This window comes from Mirounga leonina, unplaced genomic scaffold (genome assembly GCF_011800145.1).
Source record: "Mirounga leonina isolate KUSES-001 unplaced genomic scaffold, KU_Mleo_1.0 Mir_93, whole genome shotgun sequence".
Classification (NCBI taxonomy): domain Eukaryota; kingdom Metazoa; phylum Chordata; class Mammalia; order Carnivora; family Phocidae; genus Mirounga; species Mirounga leonina.
In genome coordinates, this window is record NW_023270854.1 from 24,574,209 (window position 1) to 24,596,384 (window position 22,176).

Below are 22,176 nucleotides of genomic sequence, written 5' to 3' on the forward strand. Positions count from 1 at the left end.
TATTTCAGTCCTAATTGTTGCCATAAATTAGTGACATTGTGCTATAGAATTTGGTTTTTTTAAGTGCATGGCTTTACTGTCTGCTTGGCGCTGGGGTTTTCTCAAGGGACAGAGAAAGAATAACAAGAAAGACAACCTACGTTCTTTCCAGTCAGGAAATCTGTTTCTGTTTGTTACATAATACACTTGAAAATACCATAAAACTTCTAATAAGTTTGGTATCGTTCGAATTGTGTACTAATTACAACTTACTTTGAGTCTTCCATTATACCTGAGTTTATATAAGAATATCATTTTTGGGGCGCCTGGGTGGCTCAGTTGGTTAAGCGACTGCCTTCGGCTCAGGTCATGATCCTGGAGTCCCAGGATCGAGTCCCGCATCGGGCTCCCTGCTCGGCAGGGAGTCTGCTTCTCCCTCTGACCCTCCTCCCTCTCAGGCTATCTGTCTCTCATTCTCTCTCTCGCAAATAAATAAAAAATCTTAAAAAAATAAAAAATTAAAAAAAAAAAAAAGAATATCATTTTTAAGTATAGTATCCAATTAAGTATCCATTTTTAAGTATAGTATCCAGTTAAAATTAGGGATAGTTTTTCCTTTGAGATAAATCAAATTACAGAATTTTTAATTAGGTCATTCTTACTAAATAGGATTTCTGACCAAGTTTAGTCAAAATTGGAAAAATCTGCTTAAGAAAACAAACCTTTTGCATTATGTCCACTTCCTAGACATTTTTCCACTGAATGACTTTAAAGCTAAAAACACACAAATCTGCATGAACACCTTTGTAAAAAATAAAATCGTCTTTAACCTAAAGATGGACTCTCTTATTTCACTCACTCACTCACGTTTTTTGTAATGTAGGGTACCAGATTGTGTATTGACAGATCATGTATTTTATCCATTACTTTCAAAATATTTTTACTTGTAATAATTCATGTAACATCATTTTTAAAGTTGTTAATTACCTTTCAGTTTTCCTTTAATGACTTCCTTATTTTGTTACCTTAACCAGTGGAAATTCAATTGCCGAGTTTGAGCACTTTTTTAACAAGACCCATCGTTTAGTCGATTATCTTGCTCTGTTGCATGACTAGTTATTTTTGGTTCTACATACAATTTTTGGTTATGCAGTCATACAATGAAAATCAAGCCGGATATCGTAACCATAATTTCAGATTCTCACTGAGATACTGGTAGTGTGTGTTTTTATGGTGTAAGATTGTATTCTTCAGTCGCAATTCAAAGTGTGCCCTTTTGGTGGGAACTGTCCTTACTAGGTTTTTTAAATGCGTATCTTTGTATCTCTTGCTTTTTACCTTCAGAGTTTGTCGAGAAGATGAATTACTGAATTTTTCTTAAGAGTGTTGAAATATATATTGAAACAAGATAGATTCTAGCTGATCCAGTGTGAAGATGGACACAAGTTTCTGTGCATTTCTATCCATACTGGTAGTCCACTAAACATTAGCATTTTCACAAGCCTTCCTCGACAGTCAGCTATTTATTGGTGCTGAGGTTTCCTATTTTGTACTCTGCCTTACATGCCATAAAACCAATGTCATTTTAGCACTTGTCCTGGATGGAAATGAGTTTTAAGCTATTTATTATATATGTAAAGTAATGTTTATGGTTATTAAGTCAATTAAATGTGAATGGGCAGTTCATTCTCTTCTGACCTTTGTATAAATGTCAGTGTTCTTTTTTTTAAAAAAGATTTTATTTATTTATTTGAGAGAGAGAATGAGATAGAGAGTAAATGTCAGTGTTCTTAGTGAAGATAATTATGTAGTTAGCCATCTCCTTCATTTTAATTTTAGATCTTAAAAAAATAAGATTTTTTTTTTTTTTTTTTTACTAAAAATAAAGACCTCATGTTTCTAGTTTTGTAAGGTAGGAATACTGATGTCTTTGCAGTTTCTTTTACTGGAGTAAGAAAGGCAGAAGAGAAAAAGAAGAAAGACAAATCATTAGTAGCAAGCATATTTTAGACCCTGTTGTGTGCAGAACACTGTAATAATCAAGGCCTAAATGAACTTAGCATTTGGGGAGAAAGCCCCATGTTTACAATACGCATAATGCATTGTATATATTATAAAACATACATATAAGTATACAGCAGTTGAGCATGAAGCAGCATATTAAAACAAATAATATATAGTTTCATTGAGAGGAAAAACCTGGGAAGTTACTAATTATATCATATTCTATAAGTATAAGGGGGCATATTTCATAAGATGAGTAATAATCTTTACAGACTTTGATGAGTTTTTATTTTACCAGAGGTGTTTAGATCCTCAGATTTTTCCCACGTTTATTAGAGCCATCCCAACATCTGTTCCCTTCTCACTCACCTCCAGTTTGGTCTGTCTTCGACAGAGGCTGCCTGACTCTTGTTGGCAATCATTGGTCTGCTCGACTTTCTCTGAATAGATAGAAGGATTCTTCATGAGAAGCAGAGAAGTGGAATGAGAAAAAAACATTTTATGTGAACAGACTAGTATTTCAAAAGTAGTAGTCATCACCTTAGACTCCCCTGCTGCTGGACACACCCAGGCACACATGCACGCTGGGGGCCTGTTCCCCCATTCTCCAAGTACAAGGGCACATATTTTTAGGTTAGATCAGTGGCCAGTGCTTATATTGTTGTAACGAGATACTATTCACCGATGGTCCATATATTATATGATATTTACCTTCTTAGACAATTTGTCTGAAAATATCTTTATTTTAATCTTTAGAAAAAAATGTATCAGGTTTTGAAATTCTACATTTCAGTTATTTTCACTCTGCGTTTGGAAGGTGTTGCTCATTGTTTTGTAGCTGTCAAGAAGTCTGATGCCATAATAATTCTTGACAGTTTGTGTATGGCCCTCCCTCTTTCTCTCTCTCGGTTTCTAGGACCTTCTTTTGTCTCCAGTGTTTTAAAATTCCAGTCATATGCTATCATGTGGGAGATTTCTTTGTTTTACCTATTTTCTGGATTCTTGGTGGGCTCTTTCAGGAAATGCATGTTTTCCAGTTTTGAAAACTTTCCTTGAAATAATTCTTTAATAATGTCCACTTTTCCTTCTTCCATTTTCTTTGTTCTCTTAAAACATCCTCTGCTAGACTTTGTGGACCGTTTCTTGGCCATTTTTCTGTTGCTTTCCATGTCTTTGTCTTTTCTGTCCCACTTTCTGGAAAAGTTCTTCAAATTTATTTTCCAGGTCTTTCATTGAAGTTTTCATTTCGGCTATCGTATTTGCACTTTCCAAGAGTTCTTTTTGTTGTCTGATACTCCTTTTTATACCACCTCCTTCTTGTTTCACAGCTGACGTGTTTACTTCCCTCCTTTAGCTTAGTCATTGTAACATTTGGGGAGTTTTCAGCTTCTCCCTGCATTATCTCTGTTTCATCTGGGTTCCTTTTTTCTTTCTTGCTTGTCATTTTAGTGGCTCTCTCTGGTGATCCTTGGCAGAGTTTACATTTAAAAGTGGGGCACTAAAGAACTGACTGGAAGTTCTGTGTACTCGGGTTGGACTCTGTTGACTGGTGGCTTCCTTCAGACTGTTCCAGCTGGGCTGGGTTTCTTGAGAACCCCCACCCAGTGTCAGTATCTGTGGATACTTTTTGTTATACTTCTCAGTTTCTCCTAAGAGTAGTCCTCAATATTTCTCCTGAATGTACAAACTTAGCTGACAGCATTCTCTGAGCTGATGGGGCGTGGGGGTAGCTGAAGGCAGAGGTTTCAGTGCTCAATCTCTAGACTCTTACTTATTCACCCTCTTTCAGGACAGCACACCCATCCTTAGTTGTGCCTTACATCTCAAAACCCACTTTCTGCTTCATCCTTTCAGGAGTGAACACTTCTCTACTTCTGGCAACATAAGGCACTCATTGGGCTGAGCAGGGCAGGAGAGAGGAGCTGAAAGTCTGACTTTTTAAATACAGATTTTCAGTCTCTCTTCCTGTCTATGGCCTCATCTGTGCCCCACTTTTTAATACCTGGTACTTCTGTTTACCTGAACCTTGCCAGAGTTCCAGAGTCTAAATACATGGCATCTAGTCTTCCATCACTTCTGGCTTAGTTTTGAGCCTTTCCTGGTCTCTCCTTTTTCTCTCTATATTAAATAGTGAGTTTTCTCATCCATTGCAATGGCTTTAAATTTCAGTTATATGGTTTCAGTTCCCAAATGCCTATCTTTAACTGGAATCTCTTTCCTGAACCAGAATGTCTACCTGAAGTTTTCACCTGGGTATCAAATAAGCATCTCACACTTACCATATCCAAGAGGGACCTTTGATGATCTCCTAGGAACCTGTTCCCTGTAAGGTTTTTCCTTTCTCAGTAAATGATGTGCTCATCATTCCATTTGCTTAAGGTAAAAACTTTGATGATATCCTTGACTCTTCTCGTCTTATATCCCAAATCTGGTCTGGCAGCAGCCCCTCTCAGCTTTGCTAACAACTAGCTTTGAGGAAAAACTAGAAGTGTAAGTCAATTGTATTTCTAGCTAAGTGAGAGAGACTATTTATTTTTCTAATGTAGTAAAATATTGAAAAAAAGATAATGTTCTGGCCATAAAAAATCAGGTATTTGTCTAAAGAGAAACCAGATAAACTTTGAAATTTTAAGCTTAATGAAAGTACTTTCCCCCCCGCCCCCCCCGGGGAATTTTTACTTTGTGTTTTATTCAGTGAACCAGTATCCGATACCAGGCATTGTTCTAGGCACTGGGATTATAGCATTGAACAAAACAGAAAATTCCTGCCATCGTGGAGCTTACATACTAGTGCAGGAGTTAGGAAACTTTCTGTGAAGAACTAGATAGTAAATATTTTAGGCTTTGGCTGCCAGAAGGTCTCTGTCACAGCTATTCAACTTTGCCATTGTACCATAAAAGCAGCCATAGACAATAACGAATGAATGGATGTGGCTATGTTTCATTAAAACTTTATTTGCAAAAACAGATCATGGGCCAGATTTGGTCTGCAAGCTGTATTTTGCCCATTTTGTTCTAGTGGATGGAAACAATAAAAACATGAGAAAAGCATATAGTATTTCAGAAAGTGGTAAGTAGTAATGGGAAAAAAATAAAGCAATGGAAAGAAAACAGGATGTGCCAGAATTGGGTTGCAATTTTAATTAGAGTGGTTGTGGTAGTCCTCAAAGAAGGGATGACATTTGAACAGATACTTTAAGATGAAGGAGTAAGCCATACAGACCCTAGCATGTGTAAAAAAGGAGGTTTGTCTTAAGGGATTCTCAGTGGAGAATAGCTCACAAAAGAAATACAGATGTTGGTGTTCCAGAGACTTGAACTGAGGAGTCAGCACCTCCAGAGTATTTTCTCTGCCTCCTTCTATGTCTGTGTCTCTCTTTCATCGTTTCAGTGTAAGTTCATTCTCTCTTCTTGTGTGCGGGTTTTCTCCATGAAGCTAAATCATGACCATAGGCACCTCCAGATTCACATCTCTGCAGTCTTCTAACCAAGGGGGAAAGCAGTCTTTGTCACCATTCCTAAGTAGAAAAATCTTAGGAAGTTTCCATCTGGCCCAACTTAAGAGCATATATCCATTGACCTATCTTTGTGATCCAGGGAAAGGGTATTATAATTGATTCAGCCTTGTGTCATGAAGTCACTTTTTTTCAGGAGAGTGGTTAGTTCTGTTCTTAAGAGGAGAGTAGGAGTGGGGCGCCTGGGTGGCTCAGTCAGTTAAGCGTCTGCCTTCGGCTCGGGTCATGATCCCAGGGTCCTGGGATCGAGTCCCACATCGGGCTCCTTGCTCAGCAGGGAGCCTGCTTCTCCCTCTGCCTGCCTCTCTCCCTGCTTGTGCTCTGTCTCTCTCTGACAAATAAATAAATAAAATCTTTAAAAAAAAAGAGAGAGAGTAGGAGTGAATCATAAAGGATAGAAAAAAAATAGTCACCATATCAGTAAAACAGATCTCCTGATGAGAGATAATAGGGTGGTTATGAGTGCAGAATTGGAAGTCAGATTACCAGGGTATAAATTCTAGCTCTTCCACTTACGAAAAGTATAATCCTTGGCAAATTAATTTACCTCTCTAATGCCTTAGTTTCCTTTGTGTAATGTGATGAAAGTATTAGTACCCCCTTAAGCCTATTGTATATTAATTTAGTTAATAATTATAAAAGATTAGTAAGGTGCTTGGCACAGAGTATGTTCTCAATAAATGACAGCTACCATCATTCTTATTATTTCTCCTCAGCATAGAAAAGGATAACCAGTGGGATCCATCCTAGGAATGTAGGGTTGTCTCAACATTCCATGATCAATCAGCACAATACACTATATTTAATAGACTTAAAAACCATATGATCATCTTAATAAGTACAGAAAGAGCATTTGACAAAACTCAGCACCTATTTATGATTTTAAAAAAATCCGTTAACAAAGAATAGAGGGGATTTTCTCAATCTAATAAAGGGCATCTATGGACAATTTATAGCTAAAGTCCTACTTAATGGTAAAATACTGAATATATTCTTTCCTAGGATCAAGAAAATGGCAAGGATATTCACTCTCATAGTTATTTAACGTTGTACTAAAGGTCCTAGGCAGTGCAGTGAGTCAAGAAAAAGAAATTTTATAAATTCAGATTGGAAAAGAACACTTAAAACTAGCTTTATTCACATAAAACATGGTCATATGTTTAAAAAAATCCTAATCTGCAAAAAATTGGAAGAGATGAGTTTAGCAAGGTCAAAGGATACAAAGGTCAGTATATAACAATAATTGTGTTCTGATATTCATGTGACAATCAGAAATCAGAATTTAAAAGCAGTACTGTTTATGGTAGCATAAAAATATGAAATAACTTAGGAAAAAGAATAACTAAAATACATGCAAAATGTGTATACTGAAAACTAAAACATTGCTAAAAGAAATTTTAAAGACCATTCAAATCACTGTGTTGTGCACCTACAATTAATATATCACTGTGTGTCAACTGTATTTCAATAAAAAATTTTTTTAATCAAACATTTTTTTAAAAACTAAAGACTTAAGTAAACAGGGTGATCCCATGTTCCTGGATCAGAGACAGTATTGTTAGATTCTGAAATTTATCTGTTCATTTAACACAGTCCCAATCAAAATCCCACCAGGCTCTTTGGTAGAAATTGACAAGGTGATTCTAAAATTTATGTGAATATGCAAAAATCCTAGAATACCCACAAGCAATTTTGACAAAGAAAACTCAAGGAGAACTCACACTACCTGATTTCAAGATGTACTATAAATTACAGCTAATGCAGTCAGGGCAGTGTGGTATTATTGGTATGTAATAGATTTATAGACCAGTGGAATGGAATAGAGTCCAGAAATAGACCCATGCGTATATGGTCAATGAAATTTTGACAAGCCTGTCAAGGTAATTTAAGGGGGAAGGAATTAGTCTTATCAACGAATGGTGCCGCAACAGTGAAATATTCAGATTCAAACAACGAACCCGAGAACATAAACCTTGACTCTTACTTCATGCCGTACATGCATCCAGATGGAGCACAGACCTTAAATAGGAGAGCTAAAACTATAAATCGTATACAACAAATCATGTGAGAAAATCTTTGGGATCTTGGTTAGGCAGAGGTTTCTTAGGACACAACACAAATCTTTCTTTAAAAGTTGATGAATTGGACTTCATCAAATTCTAAAATTTTGCTCTTCAAAAGCACTGTTAAGAAAATGAAAAGACCCCCCACACACACACACACCCACCCCAATGCTGGTCTGGGAAAGAGTATTTACAAAAAAATACCTGATAAAGGACTTGTATCTAGAATATTATAAAGAACTCTTGCAAACTCAGGAAGAAGAAGGAAAACCGCCCATTGTTTTAATCAGGCAAAGGATTTGAATACGCACTTCACCAAACAAAACTAGGAGCACAGGAAAATTCATTAGGGGAATGTAAGTTAAAACCACAGCGAAATCTTCACACGCACGGGCAGGGCTAACGCTAAAAAGACTGGCATAGCAAGTGCCAGCCAGAATGTAGGACGGGCGGGCCCCATTTCTTATGGAGTTAAACAAATAGCACACAACCTAGCAGTTCCACTTCAAGGTATTTATTCAAGAGAAATGAAGACATTTGATTACCAAGAAACTTTTGTGAGAATGTTTATAGCAGCTTTATTCATAATGGCTCAGAAGGGGAGACAACCCAAGAGTCTTTCAACTAATAAATAGAGAAACAAATTGAAGTTTGTTCATGCAATGGAAAGCTACTTGGCAATAAAAAGGAATGAATTACTGATACACCAAACAACGTGGATGGAACACTAAGTGATAGAAACCAGACACAAAAGAGTACACATGGTATAATCCCATTTACCTGAAATCTAGAAAGGGCAGAACTGCAGTGACAGGAAACAGCTTGGGAGTTGCCTGGGATCGGGGAGGGCCGTGGTAGAGCAGGGGATTGACTGCAGAGGGGCGCAGGGGACATCCTGTGGGAATGGAAATGTTCTATGTCACAATTATGGTGATGAGTCCCATGAATGTTTCAATTTGTCAAACCTCATCCAATTGTATACCTAAAATTGGTTAATTTTAGTCTATGTTGATGATTGCTCAATAAAGCTGATTAAAAACAAGGTAAGCAGCAGTGTGAGACTATATTGAAGTGTTGGTTGAGGCATGGAGAAGTTAGTGTAGTTCAGAGGGAGGGTGAGCACAGGTTAGAGGGATCCTTCACAGACCAGATGGAATGGGCAGCATGCACTTGGGCTTGAAGGACAAGCAGCATTTAGAGGCGCAGAGAGGAGAAAGGAGGAGTTCCTGCATGTAGAAGGAGCCTCTGCCTGCAGAGGAGGAAGTATCAGGCTTGGCGTAAGGAGATTTGGTTTCTGTCCACAGCCCTGCTCTTAATAACTTTAATAATATTTTGTATTTCTCGACATTTTAAAATAGCTCTTTAGGATTTGTCAAGAACTTGTGTTCATTACACTGTGTAACTTTAACCTCAGATGAACTGTCAACTCTGCACCTCAGTTTCCTAACTTCCCATTCTTCTGTGGAGTTGAGGTACTCCTCCTCGTCTCTCTGGTGACCACTGTGATGAGGGAAGGATGGGGGCGTGGAGGGAAGGTGACTACAAGTTGTGAGGGGCGCAAGGCTGTCATGGGGAAGGTCTGCAGTTCTCAGGGAGGGAGCCCCCCCCCCCCGCCTCCTCCTAGGAAGTGACCCCTCTGTGTTGCCTCCCCTTCAGGCTCTTTGCTCCACCTCACTACCCACTTTGCCACATCCAGCTTCTCTCTCAACCACGGGGGTTCACTTCAGCCTCCTCCTCCACTCCAAGAAGGGTTTTTGGTAAGGTCCCCGTTGTTTTCTTTCCCTGGGCCAAATTCAGTGACTTTGTTTCTTTTCTTTTTTTTTTTCTTTAATCCTTCTTTACCTTTTGACAGTGATGACCACTCTCCCCTTGAGATTATTCTGTTGTCTTCCAGACGTCTTTCACTTTTTGTTCTTCCACTTCTATTTCTCTAAGTCCCCTTTGCTGTTTCCACTTTTTAGTCTTGGTGTTTCCCAGACTTCTGACTTTATCCTTCTTTTCTTACTTGACACATTATCCTTGGGTGATCACCTTTACTTGTGTGATGGCAGCTGATGCCAATAACCCTTAAAGTTCTCACCTCCCTCCCAAGCACTAGCTTCGTATTTCTGAACTGCCCACCTGGGTATTTCTTACCATCTCCCTCTGGATATTCCTGCGTTATCTCTGGCTTTCGTTGCAGAATTGTTAAGAGCACAGATTCTGGAGCTTGCATGCCTGAATTTGACTCCTGACCCCACCACTTAGTAGCTCTGTGCCTTAAGCAAAGTACTTAACTCCTCTCTGCCTCGATTTCATCCTCCCTAAAAACCAAACACAGGATGGATGAAGACAGTGCAGGCCTCACATGATGATTTTATGAGCAGCGAGCCGTGTGTGTGTCCTAGTAGCTTTTATTTTATATTTATTTATTTATATTTTATGTATGTATGTATGTATGTATTTATTTATTTATTTGACAGAGAGAGACACAGCGAGAGAGGGAACACAAGCAGGTGGAGTGGGAGAGGGAGAAGCAGGCTTCCCGCTGAGCAGGGAGCCTGATGCGGGACTCGATCCCAGGACCCTGGGATCATGACCTGAGACGAAGGCAGACGCTTAACGACTGAGCCACCTAGGTGCCCCTCGGGCCTGTATTTTTCACTTTGCTTCCTAGAGCCCTGGGGTTCTGTGGCAGGGACTGGATGGCCACCACGGGATGAGAGAGCACTGGGGAGAGATCAAGGACACGCCTGAACAAGGGCTGATCGCTTCCTGTCCATCCCTTGCCCCATCCTCCCCACCTGAGCACCAAACACAGCAGCTTTGCTTTCGTCGCTCCTGTTGTAGCCCTGCTGTCATAAAACACCTCTGGCTTTTAAGGGGCGCCTGGGTGGCTCAGTCAAGCATCTGGTTCTTGGTTTCAGCTCAGGTCATGATCTCATAGGCTCCGCACTCAGCGGGGAGTCTGCTGGAGAGTCTCTCCCTCTGCCCCTCCTCCCATGCTCTCTCTCAAATAAATAAATAAATCTTAAAAAAAAAACAAACAAACCCTCTGGCTTTCAGGATGAAGTCCAAGGTCTAAGAGAGACGCTTCATAAACTATCCCCACTACCAGCCCAACCTTAACGCTGTGTTCTGCCACAAATTGGACACTTGATGAACATGTGTGCCATCCTGTTGCCTACACCAACAGTGCTCAGATGTCTCTGTCTTCCCTTGTGCTCTGTTCTCTGCCCAGATGACCTTTGCCTTTGCCTCACTTGCTTGGCTCACTCCTAATTGTTCCTTCAGATTCAGCTCAGGTGTCAGCTCCAGCAATGATTTCCTGTTCCTGTCTTCAGGTGCAGCTGGGCAGCCTCATCTGTGTCCCCCTAGCACTCCTTGTCCATCTCTGTCACTGCACGGACAGTAGAACCTTCTGTGTAGGTTTATCCTCCCTACCAGCCGCACCCTCCAGGAGGGCAGGACAAAGACCGTGCTGCTTTTGCTTGTCACTATATCCCAGGCAGCTTGCACGTTGCCCAGCACATTGTAGGTTCTTGGTAAATATTTGACTTACTGCTTGCCTCAGTAACTTGAGAAGATGAAATGCAAACCTCTTAGCATGTTTTTTTTTGATAGGCCCATCCCAGTCTTGCTCGGCTTCCTCTCTTGCCACCCTCACCCCGTGGACTTGCATTGTTCTGGCCGTGGTCTCTCTCAGCCTCTTGGCACACCATTTCCCCTTCTGAGTTACTTACTCTCCCTCCCCCTGTACTTCTCACTAGCAAGCCCCTGACCTTCAAGGCCACAAGATAGATTTCCTCTGACATGTACCTGGCCTTCCTCTATGCTCTCACAGTGCACTCTTGAGACCCATGGTGTCCTCCAATTTCAGAATTGCAGGCTTTTTTTTTTTCCTTATCACCTTAGATTTCAGCTCCTTGGGAGCAAGGAACATGTCTCTTTTATCATTTTGTTAGACTAATGTTCCATTAGCTTCTTCTCCATATTGAGTCAAGTCCAGGACTTTCGATGTGCCCTAAGTGGTCCCTCCCAGTCTGTCCTCAGACTGTCTCTGTTCTAGCCTCATCTCCTGCCACTGCCTGTGAGTCCTCAACTGCAGCCCTTTCCCACAGCTGGTGGTTTTCTGAGCCTATTTCATGTTGGACTGACCGTACAGAGTCTGTCCACGTGCTGCTTTCTTTTCTGAAATGCTGGCTTTTAGCAAGGGCTCTGTTTTCTTCAGGATAGGGTATTCTTTTTATTCCAATTTTTAAAAGGTATGTAATGTTTCAGACATACATCAAAGAGATAGAGTAATATAGCAATCCCCTATGTATGTATCCAGCATAACAAAAACAACATTTTATACATAGAACAAGAGAGAGAAAGATAGAGAGCGAGAGCCAAATCCCTTTTTTTCCCTCTCTGATCCCATTTCCTTCCCTTTCTCAGAGAATAATGGCTATCTTAAATGTAGTATTTATCATTTCCATATGTTTTATTATTTCACGTTTTATGTGTAGAAGGTAGGTAATAACGTTTTTGCATTTTTAATACATTATGTAAATAATATTACTTTGGTCACATTCTTCCACAAGAGTCCTTGCTGGTAAAACAATATTGTTTTGGAGATTTACCCATATTGTTGCATGTAGCCTTAGATAACTTTAAATTACTATGTAGTTGTTCATTATAGGACTATCTGACAGTTATATTTACCTATTCTATTGTTTATCAGTGTTTTGATTGTTTTCAGTTTTTTTTTTTTTTAAAGATTTTATTTATTTATTTGAGAGAAAGAGAATGAGAGACAGAGAGCAGGAGAGGGAGGAGGGTCAGAGGGAGAAGCAGACTCCCCACTGAGCAGAGTCTGTCTCTGATGTGGGACTCGATCCCGGGACTCCAGGATCATGACCTGAGCTGAAGGCAGTCGCTTAACCAACTCAGCCACCCAGGCGCCCTGTTTTCAGTTTTTCATTGTTAAACCAATTTGTACTGAACATTCTTGTATAAAAAGAAAAACCTAGTCTTTTTCTAATTCTAAAAGCAAGGACTCTGGCGGTGATATCCTGAGTGAAGAGTACACTTGAAAGCCAGTTTCGCTCAGAATTACCCCTTTACACGCAAACATCATATACCTTTACCATTTACTCTAATGGAAGTAAGCTAAGGGGGCTAGTACTTCGATTGCAAAGCTTTCACCAGAAGTTACTTTTCTCAGCAATTTACAAGCCATGTCTCCTATACATTTAGGTCATTTTGCCTTAAAAATGCTAAATGCGAGCCAGAATTAGAATGTTTTAAAAAAAGTTGAAAGTTCTATAGCTGTAAGACCTGAGGGAAAAGCCTATTAAGTTGTCCAAGAATAACAACCTGAAGTAAGTGTGAATGCTGTTTCTCCTTCATGATAGGAAACTGGAACTGGCCTCAAATCAGCTGTTCTCACACCAGCTTTCTTAGGAGCAGCTGGGGGCAGTGGCCACAGGTCCTTGAGGTGGACCAGTCAGCCTTTTTGGCCCTTATTATTTTCCGTTATGCCCAACTGGAAGAGCTTACGTTGGGATCGAGGCTCACTTCCTTGTTTTGTCTTCTTCTAACAAGGAAAACGGATTGTTGGTATTCTCTTTGAAAATAAACAAAACTCGCCTTTTTTCTCCAAAGGAAACAATTTCAAGTCCTTTGTGCTTTGATTCCTACAGTTTGATGGAAGGTACCATAGATTATCTCTGCTGTCCTCTGAAGGGACACTCGGGGGACACGGACAGACCCCCAGGTTGCTGGTATTTTGTAAACTCAACAAGGGGCGCTGTCTTTCTTCACTTGCCCCCCTTCTTCTGACGAACACCAGGATGTGCCCTTCTTCCAGGCGTATTTAGTGCTTTCCCTTTTTGTTTGGGCATCAGGTCATGCCTCTGAGACTTGCCATGCCCTGTGCTAGAGCTGACACCGTCACAGTTCCTGCGGTCTCAGAAAACTCCTGAAATTCCCTTCATTCCTGAAAGGTACCGCTAACAAACTAAAAGAATCTTAGTAAATTTTTCCTTTATGCATTTCCATGTGAATACGCTTTGTACCCTGTCCCAACAAATTTTTGCCTTTTCATCATTTACAAAATAATTTGTATATTTGAAACGTATACTGCTACTACAGTTCACTATTCTATTCCGTTATTATTTTACTCAGCAATTTTACTTCAAGGAATTTATCCTGTACGTAGTCTCACCTCAGTATGCTAAAAAATTATATACAAGGGTGTTCATCACAGTGCTGTTTATAAAAAAATAAACCTGGAAATGTTAAAATGATTGATTAATAATGGACTAAATATAAATAAATTATGGTATATCCATATGTTTGGATATCCATTACTGGCACTCAACATTTATTGAATGGATCAAGGAATATTTTATTCAATGAAAGAAGTGTGAAGTACAGAGCAGTACATATTTGATGGAATAAAAAAGATGGATATGTATGTACAGTATTCATTGATACACAGGGCTTGCTGCCCTTAACATTTCTGGAATCACAGACAATAAGCTGCCGGTATGTAGCAGCTGCCTGTGCATCATGGCAATGGGTGCGAGCAGGAAGTGTGAGGTTCACTTTTAACCTTAGAAGGTAAAACAAAAGAAAACTAAACCTCAAGTGGAGAAGACCCTTGGGCAGGTTTCTGGGCCTTCCTCTTGTAGTTCTCCCCAGTGGAATAATCTGCCTGCAAATTCCACCTGCCACGCAGCCCCAAACCCTGACCCCTTTGTGTTTTCAGCTCACCACGATGCCGCTGTGTACTGCTTGGGTCCCAGCATTCTGCCGCACAGTTTGGAATGTTTCCCTAGGCAGGTACTCCCTTCTTCTAGGGATCCCAATCCTGCACTGCAGGTGTTGTACACCATCCCCCCCAAAAAAGTCATTTCATATATTTTGTCCGGTTTTTAAGGTGTTAATAGCAGGAAGGTTATTTGGTACCAGTTAGTCCATCACGACCAGAAGTGGAAATCTTATATATATTTAAAGTCATTCTTTTTGAGACGTAAGATAAAGCTGTGATAAAAAGTGATTGACTATATTATACTAGAGAAATAATTTAATCCAACACACTTAGTTGAAAGATGAGGAAATTAAGATACAAGTCCAAGTGACTAGTAATAGATTGCACTCAGAGTTCCTCGTGAAGTCTGCATATCTCAGTCTGTCTGAATCTCTGTCCACTGTTCTTTCCACAATAGTGGAAAATTCTCCTATGTTTAAAATAGAATTTTAAGCTGTCAAACTTTTTTTTCATTCTTTTGAATCCTTATAATTTAAACACTCTCCTCACTTCATTTTTTTGTTATATCGATAGTATTATTAATCCTGCTGTTAACACAGGCGTGAAGAAAAAAATCATTACATGTATATTTTAGAATAATTGACATTCTGCAGAACTCTATAATACTGTATAAAACCTAGGAAAGGAAACACTTAGTTCTTTCTTTTTTTGTTTTTGTTTTTTTCAGTTTGTTTTCCTTGCTGTCTAAAAAACACAACAAAGTTCTGGAACAAGCCACACAGTCCTTGAGAGGTTCACTGAGTTCCAATGATGTTCCTCTACCAGATTACGTAAGTAGTTACCTTACTTTGTCAGTAATAAGTTTTCCTTTCATTGTTAGGTTTGTAAGTAACAATCTCTGTTCTCAAGATGTGACTGTGATCTTGGTGCCTCTCATATGCAGATAAAGGAGTGCTATCTCAAATCAAGGGAAAAACTTGTAAATGATTATTAACAAGTGGCTAGAGAAAGTCAACCCTAAGCTAGTGACTGTTAATAATTAGGACTCTTCTTACCTCAGGCAAGAAACCCACTCAAACTAATTACACAGAAGCAGAAGAAGCGGTCTTACAGAAAATATGCAGAGGTTTCTCACTGATCTCAAGGGGCAGAGGTACAGAGGCTGGATTTCACAGAGAACCAGAACCTGAAATTGAAAAAGCCTTTGGATTCAAGAATATCTTGTCTTTCTGAGGCTGTTTAATTTTTAGACTCTGCTTCCTTTTGCTTCCGTTTTACTCTTGAGCTATTCCCTATTGGCCAGATTTCCCTTTTTGCTGACTTGGACCTAACATAGTCACTCCAGCCTTCCTCCCTCCCTGTGAGTGTCGTGTCTTTAGCCACCTGACCAGAGTCTTGAAGTCCCAATTCTCCGTTCCTGGGAGAGAGATCTAATTGGCTCTGCTCAGCTCTGGTCCTGTGAGCCGTGGTCAGTGGAGGACAGCACTTGTGTGTTGCCTTGGTTTCATCCACTTTAAAGATGAAGAGCCTATTCTCACCTAACCTCCGAGAATGACGGCATGGGAGAATGGGAGCGGCACAGGGATGAGCATTATAGAATAACAGGAAGGAGAATATTAGGAATGCCTGTAGGGCAGTGCCGCTATCCGTGACATTCCTTATATTTTGGAACATGGCTTAGATGAGGATGCTAAAAATTATCTTGTCATAGACCACAGAAGTAGTCCATCGAGTTCTAATAAGGACAACAACTCTCAGTGGGTTGATACTTAGAAACTTCATGAGAGAATTTTTAAGTTCAGAGTTTGAAGTGGTTGATGCATACCAGACAGCCGGCGAGTTGTTTTGTTTCCTGTGGTTTGTTTCATTTCTAAATGGCTGTGCTGATACGAGACTGTGGGAACAGCCCCCAGTCCGGATAGCAGTCGCTGATAAACAGAGATAGCTGGGTGCAGCCACAACCCGACTCGTGCTATTTTTCTTCTCTTTTATTTATTTTGTGTATGTGTGTAATGTGATGATCTGTCATTCCCATTAAGGTATTAAGTTTGTAATTCCATAGTACTTCTCTTTTACAAAAAGAAAAAAAAAAGTATCTTTTATGATTTTCCTGCTAATTGGATATTCTCAACGTTTTAAAAAAATAGCATAATAGCTCACTTCTATCTGAGCCATAACTTGTTATAAGAACAATATTTCTTCCTAATCACTACTTGGAAGCCTCAGTTGGGGCCTCTGAGTGGCCGTGGGGATTGCGTTTATTAAGAACTTGAATGCAGGGACGCCTGGGGGACTCAGTCAGTTAAGTGTCCAAATCTTGATTTTGGCTCAGGTCATGATCTCAGGATTGTGAGACTGAGCCCTGCATCCAGCTCTGTGTTGGGGCTGGAGCCTGCTTAAGATTCTCTCTCCCTCTACCCCTCCCTCTATAAAAAAAATAAATAAATAAGAAAGAAAAAAAAACTTGAATTCCTCTATAAATGTTTTATTTTTATAGTTACCATTTGCTTACACAGCACTCCTATGTCATTTCTTCCACAAAAATGTGTCGAATGTATTTAGTGTTGAGGTTGTGCTCTCAGCATTCTCCTGTAATCAGAGACCAGAAAATCACTATGTCTTTGAGAAAATGGATCATATTTAATGGTATTTGCCAATCATGAAAGGACAGGTTGAACTCCTAACAGACATACCAATTCTATTGAATCTGACAGTTTTTAGAGTTGCTGACTTGTTCTTGCAAGAAATTTTCACTAAGTAAAAATGAATTTCCTAAGGTATCCGCTTCATAGAAATACAGGGAAGATTCCACTTAGAATCTGTCCTTGACAGTCCTTATTTTACCATTTGTGTGTGTGAGACTTTCCAAATCACAGTGTACTCCAGATGGGTTTATGAACTTCAGTTTTCCTGCCTTTCCTCAGAGTTCACTGTGGAGGGTGGGTCACCCCTATTCAGTAGTAATGACGGCAGCAGGGTCCCCCCTGCCCCTCGGCTGCACGGTGACCAGAAACGCCACAGCAGCCTTAAGTCAGCACTGCAGTGTGTTCTTCGATAGTAACTGAGTGTGTTCGCTGGGCGTTCCCACCGTGCAAAACACTCTGAGTGATCTGCTTATTTGAAACCATGTTCTCACCGTCATTCGCCTTTAAATTGGTCATTAACTGGGAAAACAAAAGGTTTCTCCCTTTTTCCCTCCCTGGAAATATTAATTAAATATCTCTGCCAACAGCCACATAATTCTCTGTGTCCTGCACTCATGCTGTAGACCACGTGTTTGTAAAAGGTGGAAAAGGAAAGTGGGTCCCTGTTAGCCTAATGGCTCCCTTCTATCCGAGCCGTGGCCGTGCTTTCACACCAGAATTGAGCGAGTTCGAATAAGCGCTCAAAAATAGGAATGTGTTCTCCTTCTCTCTGTAATAAATAAGAGTACTTTCAGTCTGCCTAGAGGTTTCTGAGTTTATTAAGAAAACGTTTATTCTCGTTATACTGTATAATTAACAAGTCCGCTGAATAACAACACAGAAAACAAATAGCAAGTTATAAAAACATGAGTGTTCATACTTCAGTACAACCTTGTTTGTCGGAACAGCTCAGGGGAGACCTGAAGCCTTCCACCAAGTTCTAGATAATGAGGAGACTGCCCTGGCTGCTGAAGAGGAAATACAATAAAAATTGCACTCAAGTCCTCTTTGGGGAGAGAGAATGCTGAGTACAGAGAGGGAGAGCTGGTTCTGCAGCCTCTCTCCAGGGGCAGTGAAGACGGCTGGGAAAGCATGTGCGGTTCAGCTGGCCACGTGGCTGGGCTTTGCTGTCTTTAGGGTTTCCTAAAAGTGAATTCAGTGACTAAAGGGACAGGGGAGAATTGTTAAAGGAGAATCTTTCAACTTTTTTTTTTTTTTTTTTAAATGAAACCACTTGGGTCATGTATGACAGACCCGAATATATAAGGTGAAACAAAGATAACAAATGAATTATAGTTGCTTTTTAAACTATAACTGTGGTTTTTAAATTATGAATATTGTTACAGTGTCCTATAAGCTTTTCCCCCCTAATTTCTGACAGTCATTTTAGCAACTATTTGGGATAAGAAGAATCTAACTCTTATTCTAGGTAGAACCATAAGGAACCAGATTATATTATCCTTTGATCATCAACCAACACGGGAACCTTTCTGTAGGACTGACTCTGCCATCTAATTTTAAACAGTAATTGCAAGGTTATAAGCCAAAAGGACCCAGCCAAAAAGATTAAGGAGACAGAATCAGAAAAATCAGCTGAAGTATAAATAGCAGCTAAGAGTTTATCATTGAATGCTAAGCAAGTATAATGTTACTAACCAACACACATGCACACACACATTCCAGTAGTTCTCAGGGTTCTCATTTTTTACTTTCCTTTACCCATGACTGTACAGTAGAGTTGTCCAGAGGCTTCATGATGAGTGATCATTTCACTGGCCGCTCACAGAATGTGTACTTCTGTATTTTTGTGTTTTATTTTATTTTATTTTTTTAAAGATTTATTTATTTGAGAGAGAGAGAATGAGAGAGAGCATGAGAGGGAGGAGGGTCAGAGGGAGAAGCAGACTCCCTGCCGAGCAGGGAGCCCGATGCGGGACTCGATCCTGGGACTCCAGGGTCATGACCTGAGCCAGAGGCAGTCGCTTAACCAACTGAGCCACCCAGGCGCCCTGTATTCTTGTGTTTTAAATAATTCTTAGTCTTGGGATGCCTGGGTGGCTCAGTTGTTAAGCGTCTGCCTTTGGCTCAGGTCATGATCCCAGGGTCCTGGGATTGAGCCCCACATCGGGCTCCCTGCTCAGCAGGAAGCCTGCTTCTCCTTCTCCCACTCCCCCTGCTTGTGTTCCCTCTCTCACTGTGTCTCTCTCTCTGTCAAATAAATAAATAAAATCTTTAAAAAAAATAAATTATTCTTAGTTTTAATTTATAATATGATAAATATCAATACCTATAATCTACATAAAAATAGTTTTTTGAGGGACACCTGGGTGGCTCATTTGGTTGGGCGGCTGTCTTCAGCTCAGTTTATAATCCCAGGGTCCTGGGATCGAGCCCTGCGTCCGTCGGGCTCCCTGCTCGGCGGGGAACCTGCTTCTCCCTCTCCCTCTGTCTGCTGCTCTGCCTGCTTGTGTTCTCTCTCTCTCTGTCAAATAAATAAAATCTTAAAAAAAAATAGTTTTTTGAGAGTATCAGAGATTTCTAAGAATATAAAACATCTTGAGATCAGAATACTTCAGAACCATGGAATATATGATCTCTTACACACACACACACAGGCACACTCACACAGACATGCACACATGCACACACACGCAGAAGGAACAAGTAAATATCTGCTGTTTTATATCCTGTAATTGTTTCATCTGTGATATTCTTTTCTCCCGGTGGGATTGAGTGCACTTTGAAGGCATGAGTCTTTTGTATCTTAGGCTGAAAAAAGTAAGCTAAATGTTAACCAGTTAATTGATGAGGATGAAGCTCCATCTCCACACATTTGCATGCTCTTGGAGGCATCCAAAATTTCAAAGGAGTTTCAGATCTAAATTTTATCTGTATGACATTTAATTTGAATGGTTTGGTTGTTTCGTTAGTCAAAAATGATTAGTTTCTAACATGTAGTGGACATGTGTAATTTTTTTTTAAAGATTTTATTTATTTATTTGACACAGAGAGAGACACAGCAAGAGGGGTGTGGGAGAGGGAGAAGCAGGCTTCCCACTGAGCAGGGACCCCGATGCGGGGCTCGATCCCAGGACCCTGGGATCACGACCTGAGCTGAAAGCAGACGCTTAACAACTGAGCCACCCAGGCGCCCCGATGTGTGTAATTTTTAAGCTAAATTATATATTTTCTCATTAATTTGTGCATGATCTTTATGTCAGAATTGATTCTTTTCTGGGGCACCTGGCTGGCTCAGTCAGTGTGACTCTTGATCTCGAGGTCATGAGTTTGAGCCCCATAGTGGGTGTAGAGATTACTTAAAAAATAAAATGTTAAGGCGCCAGAAGCAGCCCCGGCCACTGTACAGGGACCCGGCGGCCGGACCGCGGGGCCAGCGCAACCATGCCGGTCACTGGCAAGAGTTTCTGCCAGCGCCCGGCCAACTCAGAGTTGGAGGAAGATGAGCAGGAATCAGAGGAGGTTCGATTAAAACTAGAAGAGACCCGCGAGGTGCAAAACTTGAGGAAGAAGCCCAACGGGGTGAGTGCTGTGGCCCTGCTGGTGGGAGAGAAGGTACAAGAAGAGACCACCCTAGGGGATGATCCCCTTCAGATGAAGACAGGGCAGTGTGGTGGACATGAAGAAACTGAAGGAAAGAGGCAAAAATAAGATCAGCGAAGAGGAAAACCTCCACCTGCAGACATCATTTTCTGCAGAAACCAACCGAAGGGATGAGGATGCTGACATGATGAAGTACATTGAGACAGAGCTGAAGAAGAGGAAAGGGATTGTAGAACACGAGGAACAGAAAGTCAAGCCGAAGAATGCAGAGGACTGTCTTTACGAACTTCCTGAAAACATCCGTGTTTCCTCAGCAAAGAAGACCAAAGAGATGCTTTCCAACCAGATGCTGAGCGGCATCCCCGAGGTGGACCTAGGCATCGATGCTAAAATAAAAAATATCATTTCCATGGAGGATGCCAAGGCCCGTCTCCTGGCAGAGCAGCAGAACAAGAGGAAAAACAGTGAGACATCTTTCGTGCCCATGAACATGGCCGTGAATTACGTGCAGCACAACTGATTTTATCACAAGGAGCTCAATGCCCCCATAGAGAGAAACAAAAAAGAGCCCAAAGCCCGACCCTTAAGAGTGGGTGACATGGAGAAGCCAGAGCCTGAGCGATCCCCTTCTAACCGCAAGCGTCCTGCTAACGAGAAGGCCACCGACAACTATCACTATGAGAAGTTCAAGAAGATGAACAGACGGTACTAAGGGTGGCGGCAGGGAGAAGTGCGGAATGGGATGTAAATAGCGCTGTCCCTTCCATACCCCTCCCCCGACCCCAACAAAACGCTTCCTGGACAGAAGTTTGCTTATTTGCTAGCAGACCATTCCAAAAACAGACTCTATTAGCCCTGCTGCTTACCTGCTGGATTTTTCAGGCACCGCATTTTTAACCTTTTGAAACAAAACAATGTGTGGTTTCCCTATTTGAGGGCAAACTCTATTCTTGTGAACATTATTAAATCTTGTTTGTAAATATGTTGACTTTCTCTTAATATTGGCCCCAGGGCAGGAGGAAATAGCTGTGTTCAGAGTGAGATGAAACCCTTTAGAATGTGCTGTTAATTATTAATATATGCAATCGTGTGTTCTACGTTCAAATACCTGGAGTTCAGAAATGCATCCTGCACTGTTTATGCTGGATCCAGCTGACAGCAGAAAAATCTAGGGTGGAATCAAAGGGACACTGGCATTTTCTGACTTTTACAAAGTTACCTATTTCTTTTCATTAAGAAAGAAAAAGTTTCTATCATTTTCAGCACTTAAGTATTAAATATGAAACAAATCCAAAAAAATAAATAAGTAAAATGTTAAAATTGCTTCTTTCCTATTCAAAGAGTAGTTGTTGTATTCTTTCTTTTAGTTCAGTACACATAAAACAGGTTGTTCAGGGGCGCCTGGGTGACTCAGTCATTAAGTGTCTGCCTTCGGCTCAGGTCATGATCCCAGGGTCCTGGGATCGAGCCCCCGCATGGGGCTCCCTGTTCGGCGGGAAGCCTGCTACTCCCTCTCCTGCTCCCCCTGCTTGTGTTCCCTCTCTCACTATGTCTCTATCTGTCAAATAAATAAAATCTTTAAAAAAAAAAAAAAACAGGTTGTTCAGCCTCTATTTGATCTAATAACTTGC

The 22,176-nt window shown here is 40.6% G+C and overlaps 1 protein-coding gene and 1 pseudogene across 3 annotated transcripts in view; both read left to right on the forward strand.

Annotated features, from left to right (window-relative positions):
• Positions 1–22,176, forward strand: part of DYM (dymeclin) — a 352,836-nt gene that overhangs the window by 222,307 nt on the left and 108,353 nt on the right. For all 3 annotated transcript variants that reach the window (XM_034995704.1, XM_034995702.1, XM_034995703.1), the window contains one exon: positions 15,028–15,130. In XM_034995704.1, the coding sequence (XP_034851595.1) occupies positions 15,028–15,130 (103 nt within the window). The remainder of the gene's footprint in view (positions 1–15,027; positions 15,131–22,176) is intronic.
• On the forward strand, positions 20,152–21,290 carry LOC118004405 (annotated as a pseudogene).